We start from the raw sequence: 12,422 nt of genomic DNA on the forward strand, positions 1-12,422 counted from the left end.
TTGGGGCTAAAAGCCAACAAAATATTGCATTGATCAGGTTGGAGCGTGTTCCTCTTAGTCTAATGTAGATGTGTGTCCCAGAGTGAGAAGTGTTTCCCCGGCAGCGCCTCAAAGGCTTTGAGACACATTTAGTCCCGGCCATTGATCTGCACCCGATGCCTTGTTGATGTGATGTACCCGAACGCTTCAGTTTACTCACACTTCGCTGCTGTATTTGCACTACAGTCGATCAGAGCCTCGGGGCGAGGGCCAACCGAGTATTACTTTTATTTTCTAATGCCGTTAGCTTGTACTTCATCACAAGCGGGCGATGAAATGTAAGTCATACGTCAGGTGATGTAGGAACACAGGGCTTCAAAGTGTTTAAGAACATGTAAGTAAGGAAGGAAGGAAGGAACAGTTTGTTTATATAGCCCCGTTACAAAGTGCTTCCCACACAAGCACTATAGATATGGATAATGAATAAGAATAAACATGAGTAACAGAATTAAATTTAAAATACTGCGTAAAGGGGGTGCAGTCCTTAACATGAAGGAGGCTAATGTATGAAAGTGGATTATTAAAAGATGCTTAACGTTACATTTAAATTGCTACTTTTAGTTTTTTTAAGCCGTGTTTTGGGCCAAAAGCGATCTCCGTGCACACAAGTGTTTTTAGCTCCAGTAGAAGAACTAATCTCTGTAATCTCTCACTCTGTAATTTATATAAGTAAAAAGTCCCCACAAATCTAGTAATTCCCCCAAGAGCAAGCATAGTGCGAAAACACCGGCCCATCACAGTAAACAAAGCATTTAGTGTTTTTCATTTTTTTCTGAAGCAGCAGCTTCTAATCTACGCTTATTTTCCCTTCGGGATGAAAGAAGGAAGCTTTTTAGTTTAGAAGATCCCCTAATCATGTATTCCATCCAGGTATTTTTCCCTGTCGGACGTGTGTGTGAGTCGGTCTGATCGGGGAGGCGAGCTGAGAGCCGCCGTATAGATCGGCCGAGTCTCAGAGATTATGTCCATTGATCGAAAAAGGAGCGGTTTTGGTAGTTTCCATTGACGGCGGCCTCCCGGCTGATGCTGTGTTCTGTGATTCCAGGAGCTGAAGGAGCCGTGTTCAGCAAGTCAGTGGAGACGCCTCACGTCAGGGCCGAGCCTTTCAAGGAGCTAAGGTGAGTCAGCGTCTGTTCTTATCATAGCACACAACAAATACATGCACAAGAGTGCCAAATATATAATAATGGGTAATCAGCCTGCCAATCAGGAGGTTGGACGTTTGATCCCCGGCCATGCAGTCCCGTGTTTAAGTGTCCTGTGTCTTGATAAAGTATAATTATTATAAAGGAAAGAGAAAACAATGACCTCCGGGCACTGGAGACATTCATCTGCATGGACGGAAACCTTAAGTTACCAGCTAACGCTAGCAGTAGCTAGCTAGCTTGGTTACATTTTTGAAAACGAATCTAGTTGTAGTTTTACACGTGACAGTCTTTTACGTTAGACGTGAGATGGTGTCCAACTGTAGTAGCAAAGTCTGTTCAAAGGCTTCTAGTGTCTGGGTGACATTAGTTGCAAACACGGTGACTATAGACTTGACTCAAACTCCAGATGTGGAACTTTAATCTTTATTTTTATGGAAACGTCTGATGAGCTGAGCATAACCTTCATACGTAATATGTGACTTATCCGCTGCACCATCTACATGAGAGTTTAACAAACATGCCGACCACACCGGCAGCTTCTTTGCCATTCATCAGAAGTTTTTTTGCTTTAAAAAGTTCCTTTGAAAGATCAGGTCTAGACTATGCTCTGTGATGTTATTTACAGAAAGCCAACAATTCACCAAGAGCAAGCACTAGGCGACAGAGGCAAGGAAACACTTCCTTTAAGAGGCAGAAACCTGGAGCAGAACCATGGCTCAGGGTGGGCGGACATCTTCCTCAACCGGTTGGGGGTGAGAGAGAGAGACAGATAGAGAAAGAGAGACAGACAGACCAACAGACAGACAGATAGACAGACAAGATAAGAGACAGACAGAGAGAGACATGGAGAATTGTAGCAGAGTGTGTTGAGCAGGAGCATGGAGCCAGCAGGTGACTCCAACCACAGATCCAGACTCCACAGCTCCAGGGCCAGAAACACCTGCAGGAAGCAATAGGAAGAGAGAAGAGAGGGACGACAGAGCACAAGACTACGTTGGCGAAGAGCACAAGACTCTGGGAAATGGAAGAAGTCGAGTTAGTAACATGCGTTGATGGGATGAGGTTGCATACAGATGGAGAGAGGTGCTCAGTGCATCATGGCCCAAACAAAAGAAGCACTGAATGCAAAAGTTAAAAAAAGGACACCGAGACTTGAGACTGTACTTGGACGCTAGCTCAGAGACTTGTTTGTATCTCTTGTGTGATGTGAAAGTGGTCACTTATACTGTAGTTATAATACCAAATATCATAATTACCAAATTGGCTGAGCTTTTGAGCCCTCCTAGTTTCCTCATTGTTTTTGGTCTTTTTACTGCACCATTCACTCTGAGGACTCTTTCAACCTTGTGTCTAGCAGCAGCTGGTTACAGCGGCCAGTTCTTTCACAAACTAGCATGAGACTGGGTCGTCAGGGCTGTGTGTCTGTCAGATAAATGTTCAGCTCTTCTGCCCCCTACGTGGTCAAAAGAATTCACCATATCCATTTGCCATGAGGGGACAAATTACAGCTTTCTTTCAAGCTGAGTCTTTGCTGATCACAAGATTGTGGGTGGACTTTCACTTTAAGGCAGAAAGGTGTCCCAGGTAATCAGCTCCCTGACAGGCATCTGTGGGTGGGTGTGGGTGGGTGTGGGGCTGTGTGCATGGACAGCCAAGGATGTCTCCTTGGTGTAAACATCTTGTTTATCATCTTTCTCCTGTCTGTGCTGTCAGATGTGATGACATTCAATCAGAGAGAGAGAGACAGGACAGAAGGGAGAAAAGGAGGATCAGGAGAAAGAGAGAGAGAGCTCCAGTGCTGTGACAGTGAATGAGTGAGAAGAAAACAGTAAAATGAAACCCGTTTGTCAGCATACTTATTATGATATGCTGAACCCCTTGACTGCTTGGTGATTCCACTCCATCACTATGCACATGCATGTTTCATGTCGTCCCTACTGACTGCCGGAGGCAGCGCTCAACGCTGCCATCATCCGGGATGCGGACCTCAGACCCAAATGTCTCTGGGAAAGTCTTTGATTGTTTCAATCTGAATTGAAAGAGGGGCAGGAGGGAAAGACTGAGGTGAAAAAGCTACAAAGAGATAGGAAAAAAATGACAAAAGTACAATGTGGCAACTTTTTTGACAGAGGCAAAAAAGAAAGAAGAAACCAGAAAGAAGACAGTAGAGGACTTATTGTCTCTTTGTCAGAATGAGACAGGGAGAAAGATGAGAAGCAGGAAACTAAAAGAGAAAGAAATGCAAGAGGGATAAAGAGATAATACAAATAAGGAAAAAGAGCTTTATGTGACAGGGAAGAAACACTGCAGGGACGAGCGTGACAGAAATTAGGGGGTTGGAGAGAGAAGGACAGTGATGACAAATATCTAATAACAGTATTTCAGTGGCGTGTGCACCGAGATGCACCGTGATTCATCAATCACGGCTGCTTTGTCTTTCATGAGCCATCATATCAAATAATAAAAAAGTCCCCTCAGTGATGCGTGGATCATTTGCCAGCTCCTCTCCAAAGCCCCTCATCATGTGATTGGCCGTATAATTTGACAGTCAGAGTTGCCGTTGACACATTGCCCCCCCCTTTCTCTCTTCCCTTGTGTTTATGCATCTTTCGTTGACAACCCGTCAATTGAGAATGAAATATGGCACAAACTATCCAGTTATGTCAGGAAAAAAGGGGGGTGGTGGGCGGGGGGGGGGGGAGAGTGCTCGTTGGAGCATGGCTAAAATCTAATCTTACTCTAATCTCTCCTAACCCCTTGGCAGGTAGCAATCGAGGACTAAAATCACATTTTTGGGATGCCATATAAACCCCCAACACACACACACACACTCACACACTTTTTTGACACCGTGTCCATCAAATACATCCGCGAGGTAATGCCTTGTCAACAGGAAGTGTCCTTGCATCCCACAGACGCCTTTGTTAAAGTTAAAAAAAAAACGGCAACCCCGGTGGATTTGCACTTTGATTTATGTCCAGACCGATTCCGAGCACAGATAAAAGGAATAAAGAGGAAGCAATAAGGACGGTGAATTTGGGACGTGGCGCAAGAATAGCAATGGAGACCGAAGCGAGGAGGGTTGGGCGGTTTATGTGGTTCTTACGAGGGGAAATGAGATGTGTGAAGTGGCTCGTTTCCTGCAAGAGCTAGAGAGCTAAAAGTTTTCACATCACGAAAACTTTGATGGACTCACATTAGACTCTCAGAAACTCAATTTTGGTGTGCTTTGTCGCAGAGTTTTTCCTGTATGGACAGTTTTTTTTTTGTGTGTGCGTCCTGCAATCTTCACTCTACAGAATATTATGGTGCTGAGATTGAAACCACGCTGATGGACAGAAACACACACAGCAGGAGGCTAAACTCACAAAATGTTACATGATACGGGGACAGTTAAACAGGTTTAAGACCTTTTATCTTGAGAAAAAACACAAGGAAATGCTGTCATTAAATGATCAGAATCAGAAATACTTTAATGATCCTCGAAAGGAAATTCTGTTACAGTTCCACGAAGTATATAAATATCAGAGTAGAAATATAAATAAAGAAATATAAGGAGTGTGGATATGCACAATATTTACATAGTTAAAGGAATTTTTTATGATACAGTATTTACATAAGTAAGGAATTTTAATGGTGAACAGTAATAATGCATACATTTTAAGCTGGTGTTATTGCACAAAACAGATAATATTGTCCAGTATCAAACTTACTAAGTGTGTGTGTGTGTTAGTGTGTGTGTGTGTGTGTGTGTGTGTGTGTGTGTGTGTGTATGTATGTATGTGTGTGTGTGTGTGTGTATGTGTGTGTGTGTGTGTGTGTGTGTGTGTGTGTGTGTGTGTGTGTGTGTGTGTGTGTGTGTGTGTGTGTGTGTCAGACTCTTAGAGGGAGGAGTTATAAAGTTGATTTGATGACTTCCTGCGGTGCATTTTGGGGGAATAAGTCTTGCACTAAATGTGCTCCTTCAGAGCGACAGTAATAACCTAATATACCATCATTACTAAGATTAAACTACATTACCGGTTATATTTGCACTGAATAACGCATTCAATAAACAGGAACATAACTCTCACAGCGCACATGAAGAGACGCCTAATATTAGCTTAACAATAGCTCAATATTAACGATGATATCGGTACAACCATAATGTAGGTAGACCTTTACACGTCTAATTAGTTTAAGAATGGGAACTAAGAAGACTTGTGCAATGCAAAGGTGGTAGTATTCCTTTACACAGGGATTTCTTTGTATCTATAGGTAATTATGCATCTGAGCATACAAAGATGTTGTGCGGAGTTCCCCAAGGCTCCATTGTGGTGCCTCTTCTGTTTAACATCTACATGGTTCCACTGGCTCAGATTATGGAAAACAACAAAATAAATGACCATAGTTATGCAGACAGCACACAGATTTACATAACTTATCACAATTTTTTGTGCATTAAACAAATTAACAACCGGATGTGCCACCGCTTTCTTACATTAAATGAAGAAAAAACTGAGGTGGTTGTTTTCGGAGCAAAAGAGGAAGGATTAAAAGTCTGCGCTCAGCTTTAAACGAAAGTGTTTAAAATTACAGACAAAGCCAGAAATCTTGGTGTAGTCATGGACTCAGACCTGAATTTTAACAGCCACATTAAGACAATTACAAAGTCAGCCTATTATCACCTTTAGATAATATCAAGGGTTAAAGGACTTATGTGTCAACAGGATTTGGAAAAACCTGACCTTGCTTTCATCTTCTGTAGACTTAACAACTGTATTGGGGTCTTTACAGGTCTCTCTAAAAAACAATCTGACAGCTGCAGCTGATTTAGAACGCTTCTGCTCGAGTCCTCACTAAGATTAAGACACTGGATCACATCACTCCAGTCCTCACTAAGATTAAGACACTGGATCACATCACTCCAGTCCTCACTAAGATTAAGACACTGGATCACATCACTCCAGTCCTCACTAAGACCAAGAGAGTGGATCACATCACTCCAGTCCTCACTAAGACCAAGAGACTGGATCACATCACTCCAGTCCTCACTGACCAAGAGAGTGGATCACGTCACTCCAGTCTTCACTAAGACCAAGAGACTGGATCACATCACTCCAGTCCTCACTAAGACCAAGAGACTGGATCACGTCACTCCAGTCTTCACTGAGACCAAGAGAGTGGATCACATCACTCCAGTCCTCACTAAGACCAAGAGAGTGGATCACATCACTCCAGTTCTCACTAAGACCAAGAGACTGGATCACATCACTCCAGTCTGCTTTCTGTCCCCAGAGTGTGAACTAAACAGGGGGAATCAGCGTTAATTTTTTATGCTCCTCAAAAGGGTCCGCAGCAACTTTTAAATCAAGGCTAAGGACCTTTGTTTTTTATGTTGCTTTTCTTTAAATAATTGTTAATTTCTTATACTCTACTGTAACTTTTATTCTCGTATTTTATCTGTTTTTAATTATTTTAATCGCTTTTAACTGCTCTTTAATATTTTATGTAAAGCACTCTATGGCCCTGTTGCCGAAATGTGCTATACAAATAAAGCTGCCTTGCATTCAGAGTGGAAATTAAGTAGCTTTCACTGCATAGTTTGGAGTTGTTAAGCACACACCATTTCATTGTGAAGAAGAGAAGTACGTTCCTGGAAGTGTTGACAGCAGTGATGTTCACAATGGAATTGTTGCGCCCACAGTCTGCTCATTTTCAGGTTCATAATTGTATTTTGAGGTTGTACCAGAATAGGTTTACACGGTTTTATTTTCAAAAAACACCATATTTTTGTTGTACTTCACAATGCTGCAGATTCAGTTTTCCCCCTGTGTGTTTTGGTCTGTGTTTTAGCTCCAGGAAATCATTACAAGATCATTTATATTCACATTTAGACAGCTATTCTGAGCCAAAGAAATGTCCCAGTGTGGACACAGTTCTGTTAGCAGAAGAGAAAAAGCAGAAAAGATGGGTAGCAAACCATATCCATGCACCTTTTCTTTCCATCTTGTTATTCGCCCTTTCCCTTTCTGTCCTCTGTAATGTCACAGTCCCCCTTTCTTTTCCCTCTCTTCTACCACCGCCTTACACCTTCTGCTTACACTAATTTCAGTCATTGGCCGCTTCCTGCCTCTTCTCAAAGCCCTGCGAAGCAATCAGAAGCACTCGTATTGGCCAAGATGGCCATTTAACCTATGAATTTTCTGCATGGCGCGACGGCTGCCCATTCCCACTCCACATAGCTTAAATATTTATGATGCTAAAGCTTTCTGAACGAGAAACGGTTGCAGATCATTTGAAGAAGGAGTCGAAGGACAAAGGAGTTACGCGTAGAGCAGACGGAGAGTATGAAAGCTGCCCAGAGGTTACAGACTGTGCAAGTATACAATCCCCAGTCATGTTAAAAAAAAAAAAAAGCCAATCATTTCCGTTGTTATCTGTAGGCGGGCGATATGAGGAGGAAGCGTGAAAAGTTATTAACCTTTGATCCCTCTTGCAGATATGAAAAGCTGCCAAGTAAAGAGGGAGCGAGGATGTAAAAAAGTGCAAGGGAAAACAAGAAAGAGAATAACATGAAACTTTATTGATCCTTGTGGGGAGATGAGGTCGTGGCAACCATAAAAGAAACAGGTGACAACAAGGAAGAAGATAACAACCGAAAAAAGACATATAGCGATAGGAGAATGAGTAGTATTAAAACAGGTGGACAGAATGAAGAGATGAGTAAATATATGACATGGGCTTCTCAGTAATCTGTCAGGTTACTTTAGCTTATACTTTCTTAAATTAACTTTTTTTTTTTTTACATTTATAGCTTTCAGTGACAGTTACTTGGTTACATCTCGATTTTTGAAGGAAGGAAATGGAAAAATAATTCGCAGAGACTTGAGAGTAAAATGAAAACGACTGTAACCCTAAGACCAAAAAATACGTCCTTGCCTGAGTCCTTGAGGAGCAACTTGGGAGAACGAGGGAGGATGAGAGAGGCCTTAACAACCACAGACCCTGAGCCCCTCTGAGATCTTCTGTTGGGGGAAGGTTGGACCCGGACACAGAAACAACACAAGCACGGATGAAAAAGATAAAGACAAGGTTTAATCCAACAAAAAACACAGATGAGGTACAGCGTCGCGGTCGAGCTGCTGCTCTCCCCGATGCGTTTCACACGGACGGTAAAGGGTGGGTTGTGCGTCGGTATCTGATGTCGAGGGTCAGACCAGCGTTCACCCGAAACCAGAAGGTGAAAGTTCTCCCTCGCTGAGCTCTTCTCAGGTCCGAAGGCTTTCTGTAGTCTCACCACAGCTTCCGTGAGATCAATTTTGACTCTTCTGTTTTGCAAAGCGCAGGATTAAAGTCTCATTCATGTTCACTTAATGTCCAGCAGATGCAACGGTTCTCTCTGAACGTCGATGGCGTGGGTTGGCCAGAATACTAATGGATGTCTCAGCGCTGTTGATGCACACAAAACCCCCAAAAACCAAGAGAAACAGACTGAGGGAGGGATGGGTCTGATGTGCTGGAGTGGATAAGGCAAAATGCTTAATCCAATTTAAATGAGCACTTGTTTTAAAGTGCCACATAAAAACTGAACGCAACTGAAAATCAAGCATTTAATTAATCCTTATCTTCCATACGTTTAATTCATCGCCATCTTACACACGGTGTAATTAATGTGTGTTGAGGCTTAACCCTGTGGGCAGAAAGCAAAGGCTAATGCAGAGGAGATTTAAGATTTAATTTGGAAAGCTGCTCTCTCTCCTAATCAGTAGATGCTTTGTCACGTTCATCAGCTGCCGTGTCGTCCCCCCTGTACTGGTTAAAAAACTCAAAGCGCCACATTCATAAGAATCAGGGGGGTGGGGGCGGTAGGTCAGTCAGTAGGGAGTTGGGTTGGGAACCGGACGGTCGCTGGTTCAAGTCCCCGTTCGGACCAAAGTGTGGAGTGTGGACTAATAGCTGGAGAGATGCCCGTACACCTCCAAGGTGCTCTTGAGCAAGGCAGGGAACCCCCCCAAATGCTCAGGGCGCTCGTCCACTCCCTCACACATCTCTCCATTAGTGCAGTTATAGGTGCTGAGTGTGTGTGTATTTTCAGGCCTGTGTGTAATAACAACAGTTATAGTTGGGGTAAATTGTAATTACCCCAATAAGGATTATAATTTATAAATTATGTTATAAATTATTTAAATTATTCAACCCTTGTACTGTCTTTCCCTCAACATGAAAAAAAAACACTTTTGTTGTCCCCAGCTTAATGTTTAGTTGCTTTTCCAAAAAAAAAGTACCTTTTTTTTTTTTTTTTTAAAGTGCTTTCAAAGTTACCTTTTGGCTCCTAACGATCACAAACACACAAGAATAATAGAGAGAGAACTTATTTTGCACATTACGTATATTCTGCAGGTAAACTCTTGGGTTCTGGATGGGAGAAAAGTTCTAATGGAAACGTATCAGAGGAAATGACACAGTTCAAGGTGTTTTGACTGTTGACTTGTTTAACTGTTGAACCGTTGTTGATTTTTGTTTTTTTTTATTCAACAATTAAAACATCTTTCCAAAGGTCAATTGTGTTAAATAATTGGGATTATGACTTTTTCACCATAACCAAGCAGCCCTAACATGTGTCTATTCATCTACCTAAAACATTTAAACAGGGAAAATCAACAGTGGAGGTGGTCCTCATTAACTGGAGGTTTCGTTGTCGGTGAAAGAGAAATAAATCGGTGTGTCAGGATGACAGATCGCTAAATGTAAGACTAATAAACAGGCTGCTTCAGAATTGTGACTTTAGTTTACAAGACCTTGTTAGATTCCAATTAAGGCTGTTTGACACAAATTTAACAAAATGGAACCAGATAAAATTCTCTTCTGAGGACCTTAACAAAGAAAACAAACTGTGTGTGTGTGTGTGTGTGTGTGTGTGTGTGTGTGTGTGTGTGTGTGTGTGTGTGTGTGTGTGTGTGTGTGTGATCACGAATGCCACTTCTGTCTCACTTGGCTTTCTAGCTTTAGTTTTGTAAGAGTTAGTGGTCCTACCCAGCCAGAGATTTAGCAGGAACAGCGATCCGTGGTACAGCTCTGCCTTCTGTGTGTTTCCAGGCTGGAGTCTCCCACTCGCTCCCTGCTGATGGAGGCTCCTAAAGGGATCCAGATCCTGGCGGAGGCCGGAGACATCCAGGCCATCTGCAGGAACGAACTGCGACTGGAGTCCAAAGATGGAGAGGTGTGTCAACCGATTGCAAAAATCATCTTTTTTCTCTGTCTAACGAGCTCCTATTAGACTCGTTTTCAGCATCACATTTGTCCTCTTGGGCCGTACTAGAGTACGGTTACATGTAAAAGTACACACACAAAAAAACTACTCAATTACACCAACGTTGGTAATTGTAATTCATTACTTTCCAACTCTGATGCTTAGTCACTAAAATAAGTAAAATGCCTCTTTTCAGGGTCGATATATTGACAACCTCAGAGTATTAAAATAAAAAAATACTTAGTATAGTTCAATTTAGCTGCTTCATTTGAATAGAACAGAGCCATTATTAGTGTTTTTAATAAGAGTTTTACTTTGACTACTTTGACATCTAAAAACGTCTGCCGTGACATTAATATACAGAACAGTAACATTTTCAAGGATGTGATCATATTTTTATAGACTGTGTAATTAACACCACTGCTTTTAAAAATGAAACACAGCCCACATGGTGCTTGAGTCAAACCCTTCATTAAGTTGTTTGTTTGATGTCAAAGCAGTGAGTCACGGGGATGCAAAACAACTCAATCTGTCCTGGAAATTAACTTTCTAAAAGGTTTTTCTTGTGGGCGCCTGGCTAGCTCGCCTGGCGTCACAGATTACTACTTGACGCAGCGGCCGCGGGTTTGACTCCGACGTGCGGCCCTTTGGTTCATCTTATTCCCTCTCTCTGAAGATAATGACCTATTCTAAACAGTCAAGCAGGGTTTTTTTAATCCTCCGTGTCCTCCTTGGTTACTAGCAACTGCGTAGAGCAATGTTTCCCAAACTTAGGGTGGGGACCCAAAATGGGTCGCAGACCCGTTTTATTGGGTCGCCAATTGGCAGAGAACAGACTAAATGCTCAGCATAACTTCAGCATGACCTCAGAATGACCTCAGAATGACCTCAGAATGACCTCAACATGACCTCAGAATGGACCTTTCGAAAACCGAACCTAGACTAGATCAGCTGGTTGATATCTTCAACCAGACACACACATCTCATTAAATTCAAGTCAGCATTATTTAAACAAACGTTGGTGTCGGTACTGAGGGACGATGAGTGGGGACAGAGAAACAGGAAGGACAATAGAGACCTTTTCTGTTTTTGTTTACTTTTATAATGGAATAAATATACATATACTTCATATACATTTAACTTCATGGTTTGTTCCGTCTTTTGTCCACAGTTTAAAAATGTAGATGTTACAATGATACTTGGTGTAGAGGAAGGGTGGGGGTGCGTCACGGAAGGCTTGCGTCATGGGGACGCACCGACAGTGTTGTTGTCTTTACTTAGAATTCCTCATGGTGGCGACAGAAACTACGCGCTACAGCTTTAAATGTAGTCCTCTTACTTCAAAAGTGCTTTCTGCACAAAGACTGAACCTCCCACTTAGTGAACTGGCAAGCTGAGAAATTAACTTTTTTTTTTTCTTGGGCTCCATCTCAATTCAATACTTCTGCCGTCCAAAACTCATTTTTAGCCAACAACAATTGTTAGCTCCCTCGGCCAACATGGCCCAGTGTGTAGCTCATTGGCTGCTGGCGGTTTTCCCACGTACTGGCTGTCCACCAGACTCTGCCTCACACACAAAAACATGTTATGGAGAACAGAAGTTGATTGTTTGTCTGACTATTTTCCCCTCCTATTCTCCTTTTAGTCATCAATTCAGTTCTCTCTGGGTCTTTCACACACACGCTTAGGCTACATTTACAGTGCTACGTTTTGGTTTAAAAAGCAACTATCGCACCGCTCGGGCGTCTCCGAGCCGGAGACGTTTCTCAACACTTCTGATGCCGTTTTGGTTTGAATCTGCGGGGTTGCGTTGCGGTCTCGACGATGTTTCGCCGTTGGATTGGGTTTATGACATCTTGTTCTCTGAGCCTTAGCTTCTAACGTTAGCCGTCTGCTGCCGCTGGGTCTAACGTTAGCGGTCCGCTGACCCCCTGCCGCTGGGTCTAACGTTAGCGGTCCGCTGACCCCCCGCCGCTGGGTCTAACGTTAGCGGTCCGCTGACC

The 12,422-nt window shown here is 42.7% G+C and overlaps 1 protein-coding gene across 4 annotated transcripts in view; it reads left to right on the plus strand.

The window, feature by feature from the left end:
• Positions 1 to 12,422, plus strand: part of sgcd (sarcoglycan, delta (dystrophin-associated glycoprotein)) — a 256,701-nt gene that overhangs the window by 236,667 nt on the left and 7,612 nt on the right. For all 4 annotated transcript variants that reach the window (XM_034889770.1, XM_034889767.1, XM_034889768.1 and 1 more), the window contains 2 exons: positions 1,085 to 1,157; positions 10,266 to 10,389. In XM_034889770.1, the coding sequence (XP_034745661.1) occupies positions 1,085 to 1,157; positions 10,266 to 10,389 (197 nt within the window). The remainder of the gene's footprint in view (positions 1 to 1,084; positions 1,158 to 10,265; positions 10,390 to 12,422) is intronic.

Source organism: Etheostoma cragini, chromosome 13, assembly GCF_013103735.1.
Source record: "Etheostoma cragini isolate CJK2018 chromosome 13, CSU_Ecrag_1.0, whole genome shotgun sequence".
Classification (NCBI taxonomy): domain Eukaryota; kingdom Metazoa; phylum Chordata; class Actinopteri; order Perciformes; family Percidae; genus Etheostoma; species Etheostoma cragini.